Source organism: Hyperoodon ampullatus, assembly GCF_949752795.1.
Source record: "Hyperoodon ampullatus genome assembly, chromosome: 2".
Classification (NCBI taxonomy): domain Eukaryota; kingdom Metazoa; phylum Chordata; class Mammalia; order Artiodactyla; family Ziphiidae; genus Hyperoodon; species Hyperoodon ampullatus.
In genome coordinates this window covers 105,380,015-105,401,846 of record NC_136915.1, presented here as the reverse complement: position 1 = coordinate 105,401,846, position 21,832 = coordinate 105,380,015, and the positions used below count along the sequence as shown (strand labels likewise).

The window sequence follows — 21,832 nt, the reverse complement described above, 5'->3', positions numbered from 1 at the left end:
ACTTTGCCCGTAGAAATATGTTGTTGACTCATAGGTTCTTGAATTTGAGAAGATTAATCTAGGATATTGTCATCTGAAGACTCAGTGTCTGAGATTCACTTCATATGATCAATCTTAACCTCATCTTTAATAAAGTGCTTTTGTCTGTATCTTTACATTCACCTTTGATTCCTTTAATAATTCTGAAATGTCATCTTTGTTCAGTTGTCTTCTCTTTGCTATTTTGGGCTCAAAATGAAAAAGTCTGAATTCTCAAATCTTTCCAATGAAAGTTAAAAACAGATTACAGACTATACATAAGAATAGAGATGCAAAAATTCTTAACAAAATATTAGCCAACTGAATCCAGCAACATATAAGAGGATTATGTAATATAACATCACCAAGTGGAATTTATCCCAGGAATGTTAGCTATGTTTTTGTATATAAAAAAATCCTAAGACATCCACAAAAAAGCTATTAGAACTAATAGAGCTCAGCAGGGTTACAGAACATAAGATCAATATAAAAAATAGTGTTTCTACACACTAGCAAAGAATAATCCAAAAATGAAATTAAGAAAACAGTTGCATTCACAGTAGCATTAAGAAGAATCAAATATTTAAGACTAAACTTAACAAAAGAAGTGTAAGGCTTGTACATTGAAAACTGCAAAATATATTTGAAGAAAAATTTAAAAGACCTTAATAAATAGAAAGATATCCTGTTTATGGATTGGAAGACAATGTTGTTAAGATGTCAGTATTCCCCAAATTGTTCTACAGATTCAGCAAAATCCCTATCAAAATCCCAACTGAGTTTTTTATAGAAATTGACAAGTTGATTCTGAATTTCACATGGATATGCAAGGGACCCAGGACAGTCAAAACAACCTTGGAAAAAAAGAACAAAGTTGGAGGATTCACACTTAACTTATTTTGAAACTTACTCCAAGCACAGTAAGCAAGACTATGTTGTACTGACATAAGAATAAACATATAGATCAGTGTAATAGAATTTTGACATGGCTGCCAAAACAATTCAGTGAAGAAAGAATAAATAGTCTTATTAACAAATCGTATTGGAGCAACTGGTTATCCACATGCAGAAGAATGAAGTTGAACCCCTACTTCACCCATATAAAGGAAATTAGCTCAAAATGTATCTAGGGACTAAGTATGAGACCTAAAACTATAAAACTGTTAGAAGAAAACATAGGTATAAATCTTTATGACCTTGGCTTAGGCAGTGGTTTCTTAGATATGATGTGATGTCAAAGACACAAGTATCCAAAATAAAAATAGGTAAATTGGCCACTGTTATAATTCAACAGTAAAAAGACAAATCACCCAATTTTAAAATGGACAAAAGTTGGTATTTACCCAAAGGAGTTGAAAATTTGTGTCCTCACAAAAAACTACAAAGGATGTTTATAGCAGCTATATTAATATTTGCCAAAACTTGGAAGCACCAATATGTTGGTAGGTGAATGGGTAAATAAACTGTAATACATCCAGACAATGGAATATTATTCAACACTAAGAAGAAATGAACTATCAAGCTATAAAAAGATATGGAGGGACCTTAAGTGCATATTACTAAGTGAAAGAAGCCTATCTGGGACTTCCCTGGTGGTGCAGTGTTTAAGAATCCGCCTGCCAATGCAGGGGACACGGGTTCGAGCCCTGGTCTGGGAAGATCCCACATGCTGTGGAGCAACTAAGCCCGTGTGCCACAACTACTGAAGCCCACGCGCCTAGAGCCCATGAACCACAACTGCTGAGCCCACGTGCCACAACTACTGAGCCTGCGCTCTAGAGCCCACATGCCACAATTACTGAAGCCCGCGTGCCTAGAAGCCCAAGCTCCGCAACAAGAGAAACCACTGCAATGAGAAGCCCACACACTGCAACAAAGAGTAGTCCCCGCTCGCCGCAACTAGAGAAAGCCCACATGCAACAACAAAGACCCAATGCAGCCAAAAATAAATAAATTTATTTAAAAAAAAAAAGATGCCTATCTGAAAAGGCTGCATACTGTATGATTCCAACCATCTGATGTTCCAGAAAAGGCAAAACTACCAAGACAATAAAAAGGTCAGTGGTTGCTGGAGGATGGGGGAGGGATGAATAGAGCACAGAGGATTTTTAGGGCAGTGAAAATACTATAATGACGGATACAAGTCATTATACATTTGTGCAAACCTGTAGAATGTACAACACCAAGAGTGAACCCTAATATAAACTATGGGTGATTAGACGTGTCAGTGTAGGTTCATCAGTTATAACAAATGTACCACTCTGATGGGGTTGGTGATAGTGAGGGAGACTGCTGAAGGGATATGGGAAATCTCTCTGTCTTCTTCCCAATTTTGTTGTGAGCCTTAAACTGCTATGAAAAAATAAAATCTTAAAAAATGGGCAAAAGTTTTGAATAGACAAGCACATGGGAAGATGTTCTATAACATTAACCATTAAGGGAATATAAATCAAAATCACAGCGAGGTGCCACTTCACACTCACTAGTGTGACTTTAATTACAAAGACAGACAATAACAAGAGTTAGGATGTGGAGAAATTGGAACCCTCATACATAGCTAGTGAGAATGTAAAATTGTGCAGCTGCTTTGGAAAACAGCCCGGCAGTTCCTCAAAAAGTTAAAAAGAGATTCCAGTCTTAGGTATATGCAGAATAGAATTGAAAACATATGTCCACACAAAAATTTGTACACAAATATTCATATCAGCATTATTCATAACAGTCAAAATGTGGAAACAACCTAAATGTCTGACTAACTGATAGATGGATAAACAAAATGTGGTATATACATACAATGGAATATTAACCTATAAAAAGAATGAAGTACTGATATATCCTGTAGCATGGGTGAACCTTAGAAACATTATGCTAGGTGAAGAAAGCCAGACACAAAAACCATATACTGTATTCCATTTTAATGAAATGTCTGGAATAGGTAAATCTATACAGACAGAAATGTTAGTGGTTGCCAGGGACTTGGGGAGGGAGGGATGGAGAATGACCTAGCTAATGAGCTTAGATTTTCTATTTGAGATGATGAAATGTTCTGGAATTAGATAGTGGTGATGATTCCACAACTTCATGAATATACTGAAAACCAGTGAATCGTGTACTTTAAAACGTGAATTTTATGGTACATGAATTATATCTGTTTTTTAAAAAGGCTGCAAAGATGTCTCTAGTCTTCTTTTTTTAATTGAGTACAGTTGACTTACAATCCAGTCTTCTTATGTACCTCATATAATATACTTATTTACATGAAAGATGATGCAGTATTGCAGGTGACATATTAGGAAAACTGACAGATAATGATTTCTCTGTCCTAGGCAATTCCATCTTTCTTTTGGTTTCTTATTATTCTATTGTAGTCTTTTTTGGTATAGTTGGGAATAATTGATGAATAATGATAAAATAATTCTAGGATGATGAAAAAGCAAAATGCTTCAAGATAAAGGAAAAATAAGAGCACTAAGTATCTATAATGTATCATGGATTTAAGAATGAGTCCAATGGACCAGCCCATATGGAAATTATAAGATAGAATGAGTTTTATTCTATTTTTTTAAGTAAGATATATCTTTGTTCTTTGAGAAATCTCTAAGGAAGAATGGAAGTCATGAAATAGCAATCCTTCACAAAGAGTTAGAACTGTTAAAAAAAAAATCTCAAAAACTAAACCTGGGTCCAATGGACCCTGATGGCACACTGAGGATTAAGGAAGTGGTGTCTGAGCTGAATCTTGAAAGACAAATATCACTAGTGAGGCGAAGGAGGGGTTGGGGACAGGGGTCACAGAACTTTTCATTCCAGGTTCAGTGACCTGGAACTGCCAGGATGGGAATCATGCTCAACTTGAGTGACTAGCAAACCCTGATCCTTAACACAAGAACTGATTGAGGGTCCCAGGCAGCATACAGTCTGAGCTTAGAAGTGGTGTGGTCTTTCTCCGTGATGAAGGCTGTCTTCACGGTGTAAGGAACAACACTGAGCACGGCTGGTGCCTGCTTCATTACTTCGTTAGTTTTCACACAATGTTTGGCTTTTCTCACACAGGCTACTTACCAAAAGCTGCTACGTCTGTACTTCCCAAGGTCCTTAAAGGAGGAGAGTTGCTCATTGCCATACTTACCTGCAGATATTGGCAATGCAGAAGGGGAGCCTGTGGTACCCGAACGGCAGATAAGAATAAGTGAAAAGCCTGGCGCCCCGGAGGGTGAGTTCTCCTTTTCTCACTTTCCCTCTTAAGGAAGCAAAGGCTCTGGTAAACATCAGCCACCAAAGAAGTAGGAAGTTCAGCCTGACCCTTGGGAGGTTATTAGTGTGACACTAAGATCAAGACCAACTTAGGTGTTTTTAGAGTCTTATTCTTGTTAAGGTTTACTCTTTAAATTTAAAAAACATATATATGTATTATATATATATATATATATATACACACACATATATATATGTATATATGTGTATGTATATATATATATATATATATATATATATACAGATAGTAGAGATTCAGAGATGGATATGACAACATTTTTACCCTCATGAAGTTTATAGTTTCATGCAGGACACTGTTGAGGAAGCAATCAAGTATATTATCATCTAAAATTTTCAGCAGCTTCAACTGTGTCCTCTGAAAGCCATACCTAACATTAAATACTGAAACAAGAATGCTGTTTTGTTTTGTTTCTTTAGGTTACATACCCCTGTTGATTGAAGTGATAGTAGAGCAGGGTAGGATGGGAGCTGCTCTGAAGCTGTTCTGTATGACAGCTTGTACTGATCTTCTTGGATACATGTTTAAGAGAGACATGTATCTTCTTGGATACATGTTATCGAAGACATGCCTCACGAGCTTCATTGCTGGAACTTGATCTCAAAATTCAGCAGTTTAAGAATTACTGTGAGATTCCTGCTGTGAACACTTTTAAATAGCATCAAGTTAAAATCTATAGAAGGCTACTCATCTCTTTTTTATCACCAATATTTTTATCAGGAAATGTCTGTGAACCAAGCTTTCCTGGAGGGGTACTCATGTACTTTTAGGGAGCCACCAATAGAGTACAGCCTTGAAATGTGCCCAGCATCATTTGGAAATCCTCATAATTGTGACTACCACAATAGAATATAATTTTTCTTAAATGCGTAAAAAGTTTTTTATATGTCAAGGGGTAATAAAAAGCAAAATCAGTTGAGATAGCGGTGCTGGGCAGTCATTAGCCAAAAGGTTCCCTTCTATCCCCCATCCTCAAAGACTGCTTGATTTGCCTCCATATCTCAGAAAATATTGTTACCTCATAGGCTCTAGTGTTCATAAATATTTTCAGTTAGAATATAGAATCTGTTAAAATAGATGTAAAATCAGCCTTACCTGAGGGATTGAGAGAAGATTCATTTATGGGTATTTTTTTAAATAAAAGCACACTCAGCCCTTGCCTGTCACAGTTTGAGGAGCAGTGGTATAGATGTGAGGAGGTCCCAGCTGAATGGCCTCAGGTGGTGGCATTGCCTTGGGGAGCTCCCCTGCCATGGTCCAAGGAGTTTGTCTGTTTGCTTTTCTTTCTTTAGAAAATAATTTTTTTACACAGATCTAGTGAGGCAGTGAGGAACACATTAAGAGATGATTCATTCCCAAGGGACTGGCTGCTAGCCAAACGTAAAATGATCATATGGATAAATCAGAAAGATAACATTAATTTGTAGTGAGAACTGTAACTCTTATGTACCAGAATGATTATGTAGGCATGACCAGTGTAGAAGATCAGAACGTTAGTCAAAACATATCTTAGTGAATGTGGATCACACCCTGAGATCCTGGTCTATCCATCTTCCTTCAGGAGTTACCTGAGAAAAGGACTGAAGATTATGTACCAGCCAGTCAAGTGCTCCCTTCTTAAACAATTCTGGATAAATGACCCCAAACATTTTTCTTTATATTTCTCTTTCGTTAGATATTGTGCTACAGTTCATCTTTAAACCCACATACAGTATAATTGCTTCTATCTTTTTGTTTATTACTACATTCTACTCTTTTCTTCCTAAGGTTACACCTAGGTCCCCTTGATTTGATTTCATGTGTTCCTAAAACTTCCATCCCACATGGACAGGTGGTTTCTTTCATTATTTCCGTTCTTCAAATGCCTGAATCTGATTTCAGTTTCATTCTCAAAAAATAACCTTAACCCTGGTTTTTTTGAGCTTCTGTGCACTCATCCCTATAGCAGCATTCACAATCTGTTTGTAGCATTTACTGTCAAGTTTTGCCATCTCTATTGATAGTATTTTTGTTGCAGACAACCAAGAAGAGGAGGATGAAGGCTTGGGAGTTGATCTCTCTTTCATTGGCTCTCATGCTTTTGCTCGAATGGAAGGAGATATTGATAAGCAAAGAAGACTGATCCTTCAAGGACAGTTATCAGAGGCAGCCCTGCAGAAGCAGCATCAAAGAAAGTAAGGCAAACCCCTTTGGACTGACAGACACATAAGGACATGAGAAACAAGAAGGGGCCTACCTCTGCTAAATGATCTACACGTAACGTGGTCTCATTTATTCTTCATGACAATCCACTAAGAAAGATATGTCCCCACTTTGTAGATGCAGAAATTCAAAGTTAATTTATCAGTGGACACCGTTAGTATGTGATGAAGTCAGCGTTCAGATGCATCTCTGATTTCAGAGCTCCTACTCTTTCTACTGCGATTGTAGTGTCTTTGGGTGAGATTATATTCTAAAAGCAGAAAATAGGGGAAGGAAAAAACCAAGTTACAAAGTTTTTATGTAACATTACTATACTTACAGTTAAAGCATAATCTATGGTTGTATTAACGTTAAAAGAGCTTTATTTCCCCCTGATTTATCCCAGGGACCTTATAAAGCCATTCCATTTCTTTTAGGTGTTTTGTAAAGCAATTCTGAATAACTCCTTTTTGAAACATAAAGAAAAGCAGCTTTTATACTTCTGGGTAAGCTTGTCCAAGGATTAACAAACAGTCCTTGGAAAACTAGCTGCTTTTCAAAAAATGTTAAAGGAAAGGAAAAATCATACACCATAATTGATTAATATTCATTATCTTATAGGGTTGGTTGAGGGAGATAACATCTCCTAGGGTTGTTGTGAGTGTTAAATAAGATGTAATGAGCTTAGCACAGGACCTGGTACTTAGCAAGCTCTTAAAATTGTTCACTGCTGTTCTCTTTAATACTGAGCAAATTATGGTCTATTTTACCTTTGAGCTTTGGTACTTGCCATCCCTTTTGACTGGAATACTCTCGTTCTTCAATTCCTGCTCATTCTCCAGGTTTCAGCTCAGAAGTGATTGCCTCTAGAAACTTATCTCCCTGGAGATAAGTTGGAATAGACAGAATAGAAGTCTGGAATCAATGCCTCCTCCATATGCTTTTTTTTTTTCTTTTTTTTTTTTTTTTTACATCCTGTACTTAACCAAAGGATAGCCTAGCACTTATCACACTGTACTGTAATGATGTGTGGCTGTTGTTAGTCCCCATGTATAAAGTGGGAGTCAGTCTAGACGATCTCTGGAGTCCATTATAGAATTAGAATTTTGTTTTTCCTGAGTTCCTGGTCTTCATTTTATTCTCCCTTTTTTAAAAAAATAAATATATTTATTAATTTTTGGCTGCATTGCGTCTTCATTGCTGCACACGGGCGTTTCTCTAGTTGCAGCAAACGGGGGCTACTCTTCGTTGCAATGCACAGGCTTCTCATTGCAGTGGTTTCTCTTGCTGCGGAGCACAGGCTCTAGGCATGTGGGCTTCAGTAGTTGTGTCACACGGGCTCAGTAGTTGTGGTGCACGGGCTTAGTTGCTCTGTGGCATGTGGGAATCTTCCCAGACCAGGGCTCGAACCCGTGTCCCCTGCATTGGCAGGTGAGTTTTTAACCACTGCACCACCAGGGAAGTCCAGTTCTCCTTTTATTTTCATGAATAAAAGCTAATTAGTCACTAGGGGGCACCAATGAACAGCTTTTCTACAGGCAAGCACAATCGAATGACAGTTTCAGTGGTTTCTGAACTTGGCCATGTGTACGAATCATCTGGCAAACATTTTTCTTTAAATACAGTGACTGGGCTTTCCCTCACATGACTGGGATTTGGCCTCTATATATATTTTAAAACTTTTTCACATCATGATTCATGTACAACTAGATTTGGGTACCTTTTTTTTGGACTAGGGCAGTGGTTCTCAAGCTGTTTGGTCTCAGGTCCCCTTTGCATGCTTAAAAATTATTGAGGACCCCAAAGAGCTTTTGTTTTTACCTGGCTTATACCCACTAACATTTATCATATGATAAATTATTTGTTAATTCATTTAAAAATAACCCATTATGTTTTTATGAAAAATAACTATTTTTTAAGTTAGTGAGAAATGCAGTGTTTTACATTTTTGCAGATATTTTAATGTTTGACTTAATAGAAGACAGCTGGATTCTCATATCAGCATTCAAACTGTTGCAATACTTTGGTTTGGGTGAAGTATATGAAGAAAATTTGACCTCATTCAGATACGTAGTTGGAAAAAGGAGTATTTTAATAGCCTTTTCAAATAGTTGGGGATATTCTTTGATATTACACCATAACTCAATAAATGGTAGTTTCATAATGTTGTAATATGGAATCTCAAACCACATTTATGAATTTTTGTATTGTTATATTAAAATGTGTTGTTTTATTCTGCACTTTGAGTAGATTTTATAATAGGAATTTAGAGCATGAATTTACAAGATGATGTGTTGGTCTTCTGGAAAATATTGACTCACTGAATTATTCAGTTGTTCCAAATATTGACACATTACATTACACAATATCAAAAACTTACATTTGATAATATCACCACTGATCTCATCAGAAAAGTCCTTAAGTATTAGAAACTGTTAGCTTCTGGTGGTGGGTACAAATTTTCTAACATCATATCTATATTTTAAAGCTCGAATTTTATCACTGGTAACAAATACTGTTGGTTGTTTTTCTTGAAATGGCGGGGTCACTTTATTCATTTTTGACAAAACATCTGCCAAATACTCATGTTAAATAACCACAGTTTGTCTGCCAGTCATTAGTTGAAGAAAAGTGGTGTTCCATGAAAAAAAGCAACTGATTCATCTTGCAAGTCAAACAAATAGATCTTTTTTTCAGGACAACCTCATGCTTTGGTCTGCAGAAATGCTTTATGTGTTCTTCCCATTTTGTGACATATTAATATTAAAAAGATGTATTTCCAAGCGTTAATGAATAAAATTAATAATTTTTTCTTCCTCATCAAAGACATTCTTAAATGAAACTGGCTTTTTTTTTCCTGTGAGTATTTTGGCAATTAAGAACACAATGACTACTAGGACAATCTGGTGCTTCCACCTGAATTCATGCTAAGGCAGCAGTAGTTTTATCCAACAGTTGCTTTTGCACCATCAGTGCAGATGTCAACACAGTGAAAAAACAAATGATGTTTTGGTATTATTATGAAAATAGTTTTGACCTTGCAAAACCCCTTGAAAAAGTATTGGGACTATGCACCACACTTTGAGAACCACTGGTCTGTGGTCTCTCAGCAGTACATTATAGTTGAAAGGAGTTTTGGTAATTATCTGATACAGCTTTCTGAAATGTCGTATAAAGTGTATAAGCATTAGAATTACCAGGGGTGCTTGCTAAAAATTCATAGGCCCCACACCAAACTTCCTGAATCAGAACCTCTGTGGGAAGGCCTCAGGAATCATCCTTCTAAGGTTTCTTAGATGATTTCTTAGATGATTTTGTACCTGATCTGGTCTGATCCCTCTCATTTACCGAAGGGTGAATTGATCACCAAGAGTGACTTGACCAGAGTTACAGCTAATTGAGGACGAGCCTTCAAGGTGGCTACTGCAGCTCATCTCCCTTCTCTACTACCATCTCCAGGCACCTACACAGACCAGCTTCAGAGAAGCTGGGAAAGGACCAGACACATTTTGTTTTCATATACAGAGAACTGCTTTGTTACCACCTTTCTCAAATCAGTTATCTTATTCTCTCCTCTCTCTTTTCCCTCTCTCTGTCTCTCTCTGTCTCTATCTCTATCTCACACACACACACCTTTTTCATTTTTGCATGAGTGATACAGATAAAGTGGCATTTGTTTGTGTCTGGACTAGATACTTGCCTGTCTGTATTGCTCTCTTTAATGAGATTTGTTTCACTTAATAATGACTAGTTCAAGCCAGTTTAAAATGAATCTGTATTTACTGAGTCCATGCTTTCTGGAAAGGGGTCATCAGCAAAGGGGTAGGTTCTAGGAAGGAATATGAATACAGCGTGTAAAGCATTGTCCTTCTTTTTGGTAAAAGGCCATGATCTTGAGATTCAAGTTAGTCACATAGTTGACAGTTTCCAGTCGGTTCAGGAAACATTGGATATTTACTCTGTACAAGATAATATTCTAGAACTGAAATATACAGATAAAGAAAGTAGTCTCTCTAGTCTAGAAATTCATGAGTGAGCCACACTACCTTCACATGTCATGGTGTGTTCTGTGCGGCGCTCAGGTTGTGCGCATCCAATTAACACATAGCTACAGGCTTGGGGAAGAGCACAGCCTGTGGTTCCCAGAGCTTGAACCAAGAAACAAAGGCGTGGTAGGTACCCCTGCCACTCACTTCCCTTGAGTGATAAGTTACATCTGAATCAAAAGATTTTCAAATTTCCTATTCCTGTGCCCCATGTCTGTGATAATTAAAGATGAGATCTTGTCAGCAGCTCAGAAGTGTGACCCAGGAAACCTAGGCCCTTCAGGGAGACCATGAGGGCAAAACTCTTTTTATAATCTTACTAAGACTTATTTGCTCTTTTCATTCTCATTCTTGTAGTGTTCAGTGTAGTTTTCCAGAGAGTGCTTAATGTATGATATTGCAGTAGGTTAAATGCAGAAGCAGATGTAAGAATCTAGCATAAATTAAAGAGATTTGCAAAAATGTAAGAGTGTAACTCTTCTCCCTAAATATAGCTTATTTAAAAATAAAAAGTTATTTGTGTTCACATAATAGGTTTTCATTATTTTTGAATTAATAATTTTTTTTTTTTTTTTTTTTTTTTTGCGGTATGTGGGCCTCTCACTGTTGTGGCCTCTCCCGTTGCGGAGCACAGGCTCCGGACACGCAGGCTCAGCAGCCATGGCTCACAGGCCTAGCCGCTCCGCGGCACGTGGGATCCTCCTGGTCCGGGGCACGAACCGGTGTCCCCTGCATCGGCAGGCGGACTCTCAACCACTGCGCCACCAGGGAAGCCCAATAAATATTTTTTATAAATCTTTTTATTTCTAAAATGGTAAATATTGGTAGGTGTAACTGATGTAAATATGAAAGGGTCCTGAGACTCAAAAGTTTGGGAATTGATGACTAATTGTTTAGGAGTTTACTATATAACTGAGCTGTAGGTCATCTGTTTACATACTCTGCCATGGCTACATGTTTAAGACTATAGTTTTAAATTTTTATTTCTCTTACTCTTTCTAAATCAGGATTTTATTTACACAGGTTGAGTTTGGTTTCTGTTATGTTTGTTGATCAAGTTGAACAAATGATAATTTTTTTTAAATCTCTTAGGAAGTAAGTAGATCTTTAGTTAGAATTATCTTTTTGAAAGCCTTCAATTCTTCCTTCAGTAACAAAACCAACGGTCACATGGATCGGCTATAGGGTTAGATCATTCCTTTCATAGCATTGTCTTGTCTCTGTGTAATAATTCACTTGAACATCTAAAATAATTAGATATGTTGTCTAGGTCTTGATTAATATTTCCAGGTCTTCCATCCAGTTGTGACACAGTTTGGGCATATCACTCTTAAAATTATTTCACAAGAACTTTCTTCTTTTTCATTAGTGTTCCTTGGTTGGCTTAAGATCCAGTTGCCTATAACTCTTATGTCATTTCTCACAGTAAAAACTTTATCTCATTCATTATTAAATATTTATTGAGCCCTTACTAATGTGCCAAGCTAGAAACATAATGAAGTGTCACGCAAGACAGATACAGCCCCAGGCCTCATTGAGCCTAGGGTCTTGCAAAGGAGAGAAATGTTAAACTAATTATTGTATGAAAAATGTTTTTAAATTACGAGGTGCAATAAGAGTGTATAACAAGGACTTTAACTAAGTCCAGTGTGGGATAATTGCATGAAGTCAGGAAAAACTTCTGTTAATTAATTCTATTTTGTACATCTGAGTTCCAATTAAAAAAATTTTTTTTTCTTCACAGTTCATTGAATACATAGTTACTGAGTGTGGGGAACTACCCTAGAAATTTGCTAGAAATATAGAGACAACTAAGACATAGTCCCTATCTTGAGGTCCAACAGAGTAGAAGCAAATATTGCAGTGAGTGGGTAAAGCCTTGTGCTGATCTTTGTGATATAAAGAAGGGAGAAGTTAGTTCTATAACAGGCCTGGACCTTGCCTCCACTTCCCCTCACTCCACCCCCGACCCCCACTCCTACCCCTACCAGTCCCCACCTTAGCGTACATACTTGATTGATACAGTATTTAGATGTCTGCTGTATTGCTTATCTCACTGGGTCTTATTACAATGTTAGTTGTCTTTGTAATATGTCTATCTCATATATTCAACCTTAAACTCTGAAGCCAAGGGCCTTTTATTATTCTTCTCAGGCCTCCAAAATACCTTGAATAATACTCATGTTTATTATTTTATTCAACAAAGATTTGAGTCCTTGCTATGATGCAGGCATTGCATTTATTCCATAAATCTTTGAAAATGAGCTAATGAATACACAGAGAGTATAGAAAGTAACAGGTATTTACTGAATTCCTGTTACATGTTCTGTGCCATGACGTGTAGTGCTCATAAGACATTTAAGACATATTATTCTGTTTAGTCTTGATGTGGAGATGGCTTAATCATAAAACAATTAGAAAGCAGGACAATAGGGGAGTTAGTGTAAATAACGTAGGAAATAGCTCTGTATGAAAATATGGAATAGTACATATGAATAGGGAGAACTACAATAAACACAGATCCTTTCTTGACTTGCAAATTATATCTTAAACTAAAATTAAAAGTTATTGTCTTTGAATTCAATTTGCACAGGTGGGCACGTTTCTAAATTTAAAAACATAGACTATAGAACTATGCAATTCTAAGTATTGTTTTCACAAACAATAACAATTTCTGTGAAACTAGCAGGCATATCACTTGTTGATTACAATCTGTATGTAATAGACTTCCTATTAAATATCCTTAGTTGTGTGATTGTACTTCGTAGCTGAAAGGTGTCCTACATAAACACCGTTTTGCAAATGAGGAAACTGAGGTCCATAGAGGTGAAACTACTTTACAGAGATTGCATAGGAAGTGATAGCGGGAGGACCCAAGTATCCTCTCTTCTGGTTTAGTTTTGTTTGTTTGTTTGTTTGTTTTTATGTTGTGGGATGTTGCCATATGTGACCTAGATGCTTCAAAGTTGCTTTTCATGCATTTAGGCACCTTGAAAGCTTTTTTCACAATTAAGTAAGTGGCACTTTGAATTTTAAGAAAGCAAGTATGAAATAGTAGAAAAAGTACTGACCTTTCCAGCAAACTGGAGACTTGAGTGCAACTTCAAATTCAACTCTACCATTAACTGGTAACTCTAAGATTAATTCGACCTTTTTCAGATTGCTTCCACTCTTTGAGATCTTTATGTTTCTTCCAGTTTCAATATCCTCTTAGCCAAAGCCAAACTGCCATCTCTATGATCTGGTATATGGAGTATCAGTACAGCTACTTTGATTAGCCAGTCATTAAATAAGCCTGGACTTCCCAGAAAAAATTACCTACTTTCTTTGTGGTCCAACATAACATGTACAACACTTACCTGTTTTTCTTCTGAAAAGTAAACTTCTTGAGGGTCTGACCATGTCTGCTCACTAGAGTATTCTCAATACCTCTTGTGTAGTAAGCACTCAATAAGTCTTTGTTGAATGAGTGAACATCTGTTGTGGAGAACTGCTATTGCTTTAGGCCTTCTTTGCTTTTTTTTTTTTTTTTTTTTTTAGTAGGGGAAGATAATAGTATTTAAAAACAATGTTAGTTTGAGTACTTGGTATCTTAGCCAATTATATAAGTAGTCTTCATTTTCTCATACAGGATTTTTAAAAATCATCTAGTGTGAATACCTTCCTTTCTCAGTAACTCATTTTTTTTTAAATCAATAACAGAGTACAGATTCTGCATAGTGTAACAGCCTCTTTAACTCCTTTCTTATTATAATAAGACATCATTCTTTAGGAACACACAGATAAAAACAGGTCTCATTTATAAATTTACAACTGTTCATTATAATAATTATATCCTTTATTTCTCTAGTTATAATCGCTGGTTGTGTCAAGCAAGATCTGAGGATCTCTCTGATATTGCTTCTCTAAAAGCCTTATACCAAACAGGTGAGCTTAAGGATATGGTAACTTATTCTTTTACTGATTAAGAACCTTACTTAGCATGCTATTAGAGACTTCACTTTTCTCTGATTTTGTCCATTTTATCTCTGAATAGATTTTTTTTGTACAATGAAGATACTTTGTGCTCATCATCAAGATCTTCAAAGTAACATCTCAACCTATAAGATTTTCAGCTAGTAATTCTACATTGGCCAACTGCATTTCTTCTCAATGTCCTTTTTCCTATCTTTTAATTTTTTTCTACTTTTAAAAGTACTATAATCCTGCTGTACAAAATTCAAACCTTACATAAATAAATAACAGAGACAGTGAAAGTTATCAGATTCCCCCTTTATATTTCTTTTCCAGGCAGTACTTGTTAATTTTCAGATTTGAGTTCCATTTAGTTTTTCCTGGATCACTGATGTTATTAAAAGTTGTAGTATGCTTAAACAAAAAGCTATTTATAAAAAAATCTTTACCCTCAACCTTACCTTTGGCTGTCCCTGATTTAAAACCTGTAAGAGGGCTTATTTTAAAAGTAAGGGCAGTCATCAAAACTTCATGAAGCTGGAAAAAAAAAAAAAAGAAAGGCGATGTTTTCCACATAGTAAAAGAAATCTGAAGATGAAATCTGAAAAACTTATGTTCCTGGTTTTCAGTCTTTTACATTTGGTAGAATATTTTTATAAGGTCAGAGCCCAGGACAGATGATATTCTTGGAATAAAGTTTCTGGGTGCTGATTACATTTCCTGTTTGTAGGTGTTGATAACTGTGGTCGCACGGTAATGGTGGTAGTTGGAAGAAACATTCCTGTAACATTAATAGATATGGACAAGGTAAGCCGTTAAAAAGCTTTGTTTTATAAATAACGTTGATTTAAAAAATAAGTAGGACATGAATTTGGAATCAGGGCTTAGAATATGAGACAGAATTGAGTATCTGTGATAGAGTAGCAGCCCTGATTCTGCAAGTTGGCACATAGCATTTCAGTAAGGGGTTTGGTTTTGCACGCTGGGAGAAACGGAAATACTGAATTGCCATACTGTGATCTCCAAAAATGCAGCTGCTTTGTTTTGGCTATTATGTAACTGGCAAGTTTTTGGTTGGACTCATTCTGTATTATAACTGTACTAATAATCAAATTCTGCTTTTCTTGAAACAAGAAACATTAACTCTTTTATCTCTCTGTAGAGAAGAAGTAGTTAACCCAAGATGTCGTAATTTTGTAATCCCTTCTTTTGGAGGTAAAGGACAGAAATAGATGATTCATAGCAGAAGAAATGGTATTACTGGTAAACAAGAAAGTGTTCAACCTGATTAGTAGTAAAAAAAAAAAAAAGTGAATTAAAATGAGATCTCTTTTTTCACCTTCAAAACTAGCCATTACTTTTACTTTTTTTGTTTTTTTGATAGATAAGAAGTGATTTATTAGAATAGGACACTTGTGAGGCTTACAAGCGGGTGGACAAGAAGGTGCCGCACCCCGAGACCTTAGCGGGCTACATTTTTATAATCAAAGGAAAAGTGGTGAGGGGGAGAAGACCACCTTCTTCCTCATTCTGAGTAGACATCACGCTTCTGTCGTCATTTTCTCCTCCATGTCAGGCGGGGGAGTTTTCTTGTCCCTACATGGTCAAGCTGGGACTGTCATCAAAATTAGCCATTACTTTTAAATAATAATCATTGTTACCAAAGATGAATTGAAACTGTCAAAGTGGTCACGCCCACTGACCCATTAATTCCATTTCTGAGAATTTGTACTGAGGAAATAATCCTAGGTTTGAAAGTAGCTATAGGCCCAGAAATTGCCCAAATTGGAATACTTGGGCAAGGGACAACTGAATCCACGGGATAAATATGTAGATCTTCCTAGAACAATTGTAATAGACACGGACTGCAAAGGAGGAGAATCACTTTAATAAATAATTCTTAACCATAGTAAAAAAAAAATGTACTCAAAAGTGTAAAAATTAAATACAATTTTAAGATAAAACACAGTTGTGCAAAAGCGGATAATTGTATCTGGCTAAGCCCTTAAACTCCTGGTCACTGGTGTTTGGGTAAAAAAAACTGTGGAAGCCCTGGATCGGGCATGTTACTCACAGGCTCATTTGTGGCCCAAATTATAACTTAAATTCCTAACAGGTAATTATTACGCATCCACAAATGGAATGTTCTGTGACCCTGAAAAATTATGGTTATAGAGGCAAGTACTATAGAGAAATGTTTATGGTATAATATCAATAGGAGAAGAAACAACAGCTTGTATGTACATTGACCTTTCTGTGGGGGAGGGCGGGCATGGTGCGAGTTTATGCATATCAGTATCTCAAAATGGATTTCATAGTTTTAGGGAGAATTTGTTTTCTACATTTTTCTGTCATATGGCTGTACTCTTTATAATGAAAAAGATTCAAGCTAAAGACGGGGAATTTGAAGCTGAAAATGGATATCTTGATTGCCTTGGGGAGGAGGTGGTGAGTGGATAGAAAGAGGACCAGAAGCAGTCTGGTAAGAGCAGAAATAATAATAAAAATACACACACAGGGCTTCCCTGGTGGCGCAGTGGTTGAGAGTCCGCCTGCCAATGCAGGGGACACGGGTTCGTGCCCTGGTCTGGGAAGATCCCACATGCCGCGGAGGCTTCACATCCGGAGCCTGTGCTCCACAACGGGAGAGGCCGCAACAGTGAGAGGCCCGCGTACAGCAAAAAAAAAAAAAAAATACACATACACACAGGGGAAAGAACAACTGATAATCAGTATGACATTCATTCTCAGCATTAATAATGTGATTGATACCAATAAAAGCATAAACCCCTGCCTTTGATTCTGGTGTTTACGTACGTGGTGTTCTGGATGTTCGTGATACATCATTTCATATATATTGTGAAGTCCAAACCAGGTAGCAACTGGGAAGATACTGTGTTTCCTTAGTGCCCTCCTCTGTCTGCTCTGGTAACAGTTGGACTCATGCTAACTAATCCCTGTTAGTCCATTCAAGTTAATGCCAAGGACTCCCCTGAGGAGGAATGGGGAAATAACCTGTTTGATAGTAATCCTTCAGTTGTTACCTCTTAGCTTCCTCTTTGTCACGGTTTATAGCTACACCACTGGGTCATGCTGGTCCTGCCCATATCGTGTCTCTGCTTTGTGTTTAATGTTTCTCTTAAATTGCATCCTTCTTGTAATGGCATATTCCTCTAACTGATCCAGGTCACATTAAATTTGAGGCAGAGCAGGGAAGTGCTGCCCAGCCCACTGCCGTCTCCTCACTAAACCTGTTCTCATTTTCCTCATTCAGTTCAACATGAAAGTTGCTAATAAAATTAGCCCTCAAAGTGAGCCATGTGAGGCATCACTTCTAATGTCCTTGTATAGTAATTCTTGGTTACGTGAGAGCCATTAGTCTGTTTCTTAGTGGAGACTGCAAAGACTTTCACCGAATGCAGGTAGAACCTTCAAGAATGATTAAAAGTCTAGAAATTCTCCCTCTAATGGTTTTGATACCGTTATTCCAGAGAGAGAAAACCTGGTAGTTGACTGAAGAGCTCTTTTGAGTATATGAAGAGTTGTTTGAAAGGATGGAGACTGGTGGTTCTCCTCCATCACTTAGAACAAGACAGAAAGGGACCATACTGTAGCATTATGTGAACTACTAAACACTGGCATGAGACACTTCCCCTGAAGATCTTTTTAAAGAGGTACTGGTTAGTCTGAGATGTCTCTCTGCAGTGCCTGAGGCACAGATTAGATTAATCTTCTGGGTTTTTTTCTCTCTTGGCATCTGTGAAATAGACCACTGTACAAAATGATCATTATCTTTATTTTTCTTCTAGGCTCTCTTATATTTTATCCATGTAATGGATCACATTGCTGTGAAGGAATACGTATTAGTGTATTTTCACACACTGACCAGCGAATACAATCACCTGGACTCTGACTTCCTGAAGAAACTCTACGATGTTGTTGATGTCAAGTTAGTTATCTTCTCAAATTATGAAGGGGGAAGGCAGCTTTTTTCTTTCCGAGTATTAAGCAATAGCAAACAGCATTGTGTATTTTGTGAAAGGATAGTTCATGTAACTAAGATTTTTATTTTACTTAGATTGAATATTTTAATAATAGGCCCTCCTTAACTCCAGTTTATTTTGTATCAAAGTAAATTCATATGTAAACTTTTTCCTGCTTTTAAACACCTGGAAAAAGAGTTAACTGTTCATAATGGTGACTGGTTTTAGACATGGCTTATACTGACCCTTCTTTTGATTTTGAATCAGGTACAAGAGGAATTTGAAGGCTGTTTATTTTGTTCATCCGACATTTCGTTCAAAGGTAGGTATTTTTCTTTTTAGCTAAATCTTGAATTTAAGTGCACTACATGCCTGCGTATTAAGATATATTTCATCATCTTAATTCTTGCTATCACCGTTGTGACTGCTGATTTCTTTGTTTACCCATCCTTTTTAAGTGATCTTGAGTTGTGGTCCTAATATTTTGGCCCCATGTAACTCCAGTATCTTTGTAGGTGACCTTTACAGGCCTTTAGTCCCTCAGTCCTTGCCTCTTCATGCTCTTTGTTAATCTGGGCTTTTTTCTGCCCTTGCTCCTGGCTAACTCCTATTTATCCTTCAGAGCTCAGGTCAACAATTACTTTCTGTAAAAAAAACCTCTCTGATCAATCCTGCCACTAGTAGGTACTCCTGCATTGTACTTCCTTAAGATTTTCTAGTGTTCTTTCATTGTTTTTAATTCTAATTACTAGTTTAATTTTCTACCTTATGTGTTAGCCTGCCAGATCTCTGAGAGTTATTATATAGCTATCTTGCTCATAATTACATCCCTAATATCTAATCCTGCATCTTGATTTCATCAAGATATCTAGTCCTTTGGTCCTTTTACTTTTTCTGAAAATATCTTCTTTTATTTTTTTTAATCTTTATTTTTCTTCCCTATCCAGCCTAAAACTCATGTTCCATCACTTCAGCCACTCTTGTCAATAAATAACCTATGTCTGAAATAACCTATGACCTCTTACCCTTCCATCACACTTGCCCATCCAAACCTGATCTTGAGCTATGCCATCATCCTGCTTTCTTCACTCCCTTATCTGGGTTGCTGAGCAGTGATGGAGAAATCATAGAGCCATGTGAATTTGGGCTTCTCAGCAGACTCGCGGGGCATTCACTGCTAGCGGTCCTTTGATGCTTCACTGAACAGTGTCCCAGCATGGCTGTGTGCTCCCCTCAAGCTCTGTCCTACCAGCAGCTCCTCACTGCAACAGATGTCCCTGCCTCCTTCTTAACTGAGAACATAGAAAACATCACTGAGGAGCTCCCTGTCTTCTCCCTCCCTCCCCAAACTTACATGCCATCTCTTCCTATCATTGCCTCTGTTTATTCTGTCACAGAAGTGTGTTCCTTCTTAATGAAGGGCAGTCCCTCTACCTCTGCTCTGGATCCCATAGTGATAATAGCTAATGTTTACTAACCACTTACTGTGTGCCAGTTCTTCCCATGAGTTATCTTGTTTAAGCCTTATATCTATTTGCCACTGGATAGGCAAATAAATTGATGCTTAGAGAGATTAAATAACTTTTGCAAACTAAGCAACTGTAAAGTAGCAAAGGCTGGATTTGAATCTAGACATTTGAATTCCAGAGCCTACACTCTTCTCTACACATATATTGAATATTTTCCCTGTCCTCAGGAACCTCTCTTCAGCAATTGTCCTCTTTCTTATCTCCCATTTTTCTGGATCTAACTCATCAATTTTTAAACATGCTAAAGCCTCCACTTATCTCTCTTCCCCTTTACAACCAAATTTTTTTAGTGTAATCTGTGCCCTCTGCTCCCCATCTCCATTTGTCATACACCTGAAATTACTCCAGTCTGGTTCAGATCCCACTATGGCAACTAAAGCTGCTCACACTAAAAACACCAGTAATTTCTCTTTTCCCTATACCCTTAAGCACAGTTATCACTTCTCCCTTGAAACACTTTGTCTTGGCTTCTTTGAAACACCCTGACTAGTTTTTCTTCTACTTCTAGCCACTCCTTCTCAGTCTCCTTTGCGGTTCCCTCTTTCTCATCATTTGAGTGTTAGTGTCCCCAAATCCTCTGACTTCTTTCATTCTGTACTTTTTTTTTCATTCCTGTGTTTTCAACAACCCTCCAAAATATATGCAATTCCCAAGTATATGTCTGGAGAGGCAGTAAAGTCTAATGTTTGTGAAAGCATGGATTTGAGATTCAGATAATGTAGGTTCTAATCCCAGCTCTACCAGTTACCAACTTGTTTTCTCAGGCAAGTTATGTAACCTCTCTGTGCTTTAATTTCATCTTCTGTAAAGTGGGGATAATAGTAGTACCTACCTTTTATAGTTGTCAGAAGGATGAAATTAGTTAATACATGTAAAACGCTTAAAACATTATCTGACATACAATAAACACTCAGTAAATGTTAGCCATCATCATCATTCCTGTGCTTAGACCTGCTTGTTGAACTTCTGATCAAATATCTTCACTTAGATGTCTTACAAGCCCCTGAAGTTCAACAGTTTGAAAACAGAACTACTCATGTCGTCATCTCCCACTCCCTCCCAAACTGCTTTTTGTATTCCCTATCTTTGTAAATGGGACCACTGTCTACCCAGATGCCTAAGTCAGAAACAAGGGAGGCATCCTTGGGTACTTGCCTTACCTCATTCTCATCATATTGCATCACTTCTGTGTGCTTACTATTGTCCAATTCTATGCCTGTGTCTTTAGTCCCACTGCCTCTACTTTAGTTCATCCCACCATCATCTCTTACCTCATAGGATGCAGCAACAACCTAATCAGTATTCACGTTGTCCTGCCTCCAGTATAGCACTGTTCCGGGTGCCTTCAGGCCTGCCTAGTGAAATTTTCTTATAATAATATAAGAAGCCAAAAATATTTCCTATTTACTATAGGGGCTTTTGCAAAAGTTTGCCAACCCCTGGTCTAGGCAAAGAAAAAAAGAAGAATCTGAATATATCAGTGCGGTTTGGAGAAAAGATGACTTATTATTTGGGTGTAAAATCCCAGGATATAGTGATTTATTAAATGAGTACGGGTGAGAGAAAGGACTGTGTCATCCATGACTCCCAGGTGTCATCAGATGTAGGGACCATGGATTGGGATGTAAACTTGAGAGCATCATCAAGTAAATAGAGCTTTAACTCTTTAAAAGTGTTAATGAATAAAATCACAGACTTAGACCAAAGAGGACAGCTAAAGACAGAGCCCTGGGATCTGGGAAGGAGATCAAGAAGAAGTAATCAAAAAGCAGCAGGAGAACTAAGATTGGCTAATGCTGTGGAAGCCAGTGGATGGGAAAAGCATCAGAGATGGTAGAAATAGTTATT

At 37.3% G+C, this 21,832-nt stretch overlaps 1 protein-coding gene across 1 annotated transcript in view; it reads left to right on the top strand.

Moving 5' to 3' along the window:
* The window catches only part of GDAP2 (ganglioside induced differentiation associated protein 2), a gene marked incomplete at its 3' end in the record, with an annotated part of 70,421 nt that overhangs the window by 36,676 nt on the left and 11,913 nt on the right, over positions 1-21,832 (top strand). Inside the window, exons 7-12 of the mRNA XM_079696623.1 lie at positions 4,072-4,231; positions 6,309-6,465; positions 14,369-14,445; positions 15,203-15,279; positions 18,282-18,421; positions 18,723-18,777. Coding sequence (XP_079552749.1) covers positions 4,072-4,231; positions 6,309-6,465; positions 14,369-14,445; positions 15,203-15,279; positions 18,282-18,421; positions 18,723-18,777 — 666 coding nt within the window. The remainder of the gene's footprint in view (positions 1-4,071; positions 4,232-6,308; positions 6,466-14,368; positions 14,446-15,202; positions 15,280-18,281; positions 18,422-18,722; positions 18,778-21,832) is intronic.